General features: G+C 57.4%; 1 protein-coding gene across 1 annotated transcript in view; it reads left to right on the top strand.

The window, feature by feature from the left end:
- Positions 1-2,398: 2,398 nt before the first annotated feature.
- The window catches only part of ILF3 (interleukin enhancer binding factor 3), an 11,967-nt gene continuing 11,151 nt past the window's right edge, over positions 2,399-3,214 (top strand). The window contains exons 1-2 of the mRNA XM_008631651.2: positions 2,399-2,523; positions 2,609-2,835. Of these exons, the coding sequence (XP_008629873.2) occupies positions 2,521-2,523; positions 2,609-2,835 (230 nt within the window). The 5' untranslated portion in view covers positions 2,399-2,520. The remainder of the gene's footprint in view (positions 2,524-2,608; positions 2,836-3,214) is intronic.

Genomic DNA, 3,214 nt, shown 5'->3' with positions numbered 1-3,214 from the left:
TTGGAGGGGCTGGCAGCCCCTCTTCCCTCTCCCCATCCCACCCCATCCCAGGCTGGAAATTGCAGTGGGATCATCCCCTTTGGGGGGATTTTAGCCCCTCTCCCCCCTCAGGATCAGGATCCTGCTCTCCTCCTCCCCTGAGCTTTTCCCGGCCTTTCCCTCCCTGCTCCCTCACGGTTCCCGCTGGTCCAGCCCCGTTATCCGTGGCCGCTCCGTTTCTGGAGGGTTTAGAGGAACAAAAATCCAGCAATCCCTTCCCGCCGCGGCTGCTCCGCGGGGACTGATGGCTTTGTGCCCCCTCAGTGCGGGGTTCCCACTGGAATCCGCGCTCCCGAGGCTCCCGGATTGCTCCCTGTGAGGGCCGTGGTGTCCCGGTTCCTCATCCATCCCGAGCAGGCACCAAAACACAGATAAAAGCGACCAATTCTTTCTAAAAACACGGCCTTGAACCCAAGCGCGGCTTCGCCTGTGTCACACTTTACCACGTTTAGGGCAGGAATCCCAGCCTTTTACATCCTTTGGTTGTTTTTCCCTCCGTCCTCCCAAAAACGCCCCTTGGGAGGCTCGATCCGAGCGCGGGAAGTTTGGTGAATTCCAGCTGGGGGTGGGAGTGGAGGAGGGGGTGAGGCCAAAACCAGGTGAAATTCCAGAGTTTGTCCCGTTTCCAAGGGTTGGGGTCCTGGTTTAACCAATCCTGTGGTTCTTCTCCTCAAAAGACACAAATCTGGTGGTGCTGCAGCATCAGCTCCCAGATTTCTCCCTCCAAAAATCCCAGAAGAGGGATAATGGGAGACTCTCTGGCTGCTGTTGTGATTTTGACTGTAGGAACAGCTGGATGGGATTTCAACCCTTTCCTTATCCAGCCTGGAGAAAATTGAGGGAATTTAAAGGAAAATAACGGACCATGCGGGGCCTTCAGGGCCCAGCCCGGAGCAGGAGGCACCAGGAGATGCCATGTGGCTCCTTGGGAATGATTCTCCCGGCTCAGCTGGTGCCGGTCGGGGTTTAATTTCAATTAAATCCAGATTTATGGCACTGTTAAGTTATCCTGTGGATGAACTGGCAGGACTGGAATCAGAGGGCTTTCCTTGGAGTGGAACTGTGTGTCTGTGTAGTGGCTCGAGGTTTTTATCCTAAAAATGTGAGCCCCAGCTCTGGGTGAGCTGGACAGCGCGAGCGGGGAATGGCGAGGCTGCAGCTGGGGAGATTCTGGTGGGAAGAGGTGAAAGCGAGCTGCAGTCTGGTTTGGTGGCCTGGGAAATGCATGGAAAGGGGAAGGGCTGCCGTGAAGTGGGGTTTGGTTGGGAGCTTTGGGATAATCCAGGTGGGATCGACCCTCTCCAGGTGGGATTTGCTGTCGCCAGGCAGATTTTGATGGTAAAAGGAAGTGGAGGCAGAGGAGGATGATCTTCCTCATCCTCAGGTGCAGAGGGTCAGCGTTTTCCAATGCTTTTCACTGGAGTTATCCTTGGAGTTATTGGGAAGCTGTCGGGTGTCGCAAGGCCGGGATTGAACCGGTCAGGGGCAGTGGGGGAAACCAGGATTTTAATTAATTAATTTTACTGGGTACAGTTGGTGACCCTGGCTGGAGCAGGTGCTGATCCTTCCCCTGTCCGTGTGGGAACGATGCCGGAGCTGATCCTGGCGAGTGCAAGGCAGTGTCCCAGAGGGTGATCCCGGGACACCAGCGGTCCCGCGGGATCCAGGCGTTCCTCTGTTCCGGGGGACAAAGCACTGGAGTTGGAACAGAAGGCTCTGCTGCCCCAGCTGGGGGCGGTTCCCACAAAAAGGCAGGAATTTGATGTCAGTTGGGCTGAATCTGTTGAATTCCAGGACTTTTGAGCGCTGACTTCCCACCTGGATTTGCTGGGTTTATCCCATTTCCTCCCGATAAACTCAGGGAGGAGACTCAGTGCAGCCTCTGGACTGGTGTTGGTCCTAATGCAGAGCCAACGGGGCGACTTTGGGGCTGTGCCAGGGATTTGGGGTGAAACCAGGGCTGTGGCAGAGGGATCTGTGCTGGGAGCTTCCCGTTAGGATCCCAGAGGGATCTGTGCTGGGAGCTGCCCATGGATACGGCAGAGGGGTCTGCCAGGAGTTGGAAGAGGGGCCCAGCTGGCTCTTCCCTTGTTTAATTAATTAATAATTGTCCCAGGGCGGCTGCTCCAGTGTGGAGCAGGGAGCTCTGTCTGGTTTGGAAAAGTCCCATTTCATGGGAAAACCTCTTGGGAATAAGAGGGAGTAAGGATCGGATGCTCCAAGGGTCAGTCTGCAGGTGTCAGAGATGTAAATCCTCGGGAGCAGAAAGAGGATTTGGCTAACGAGTTGGTCTGTGTCTCACTGCTGTTCCTGCTTCCAGCTCCCGCTGCTCCAGCGCGTGCCCCAGGCTCCGGCTGCCCCGGCTCACCCGCTCTCTGTCGCTTTCAGATCCCGGAACGCCGCGGTGCTGCGACGCTCCAGTCACCGGAAAAATCCAAATAAACACCTTTGGAGCATTCAGGCAGACAGCAGAAAACAAAAATGGTAAGAGCCGGGCGGATTCCCGGGCGTGGGATGAATATCTGTGTCCCGGCGCTCCCTAAACATTCCCGACCTCCCTTTTCTGCAGCGCCCGATGCGGATCTTCGTGAACGACGACCGGCACGTGATGGCCAAGCACTCGGCCGTGTACCCCACGCAGGAGGAGCTGGAGGCTGTGCAGAACATGGTTTCCCACACGGAGCGGGCGCTCAAAGCCGTCTCCGACTGGATTGACGAGCAGGAGAAGGTCAGCGGGGAGCAGCCGGAGACGGAGTCCATGGAGACGGCGGCCGAGGAGGAGAACAAGGAAGGAGGGTGAGGAGCGAAGCCGCTGCTGGGATCACAGTGATGTCCTCCTTTAGATCCCTAAACTCACTTAGATCCCTAAAAATCCGCTCGCTGGCGGTGGCAGCGTTGTCCTTCCTGGCCGTGGAATCGAGGGGAATTAACTGAGGCAGGGCTGAGGCGACAGTTCTGAGTGCCGGGTTAATCCTCACAGATCCATCCCTCCGGTTGGGTGGGGCGCTCTCCTGGCTGTGAATCCTGCCGTTGTGACCCTGTGCCGTGTTTTTTCAGGGATCAGAAGGCCACGGAGCAGCTGACGAGGACCCTGCGCGGGGTGATGCGCGTGGGGCTCGTGGCCAAAGGCCTCTTGCTGAAGGGGGGCCTGGGCCTGGAGGTGGGCCCGCTGTGG

Source organism: Corvus brachyrhynchos, unplaced genomic scaffold (genome assembly GCF_000691975.1).
Source record: "Corvus brachyrhynchos isolate BGI_N302 unplaced genomic scaffold, ASM69197v1 scaffold704, whole genome shotgun sequence".
NCBI classification, from domain to species: domain Eukaryota; kingdom Metazoa; phylum Chordata; class Aves; order Passeriformes; family Corvidae; genus Corvus; species Corvus brachyrhynchos.
This window is presented reverse-complemented; position numbering and strand designations above follow the sequence as displayed.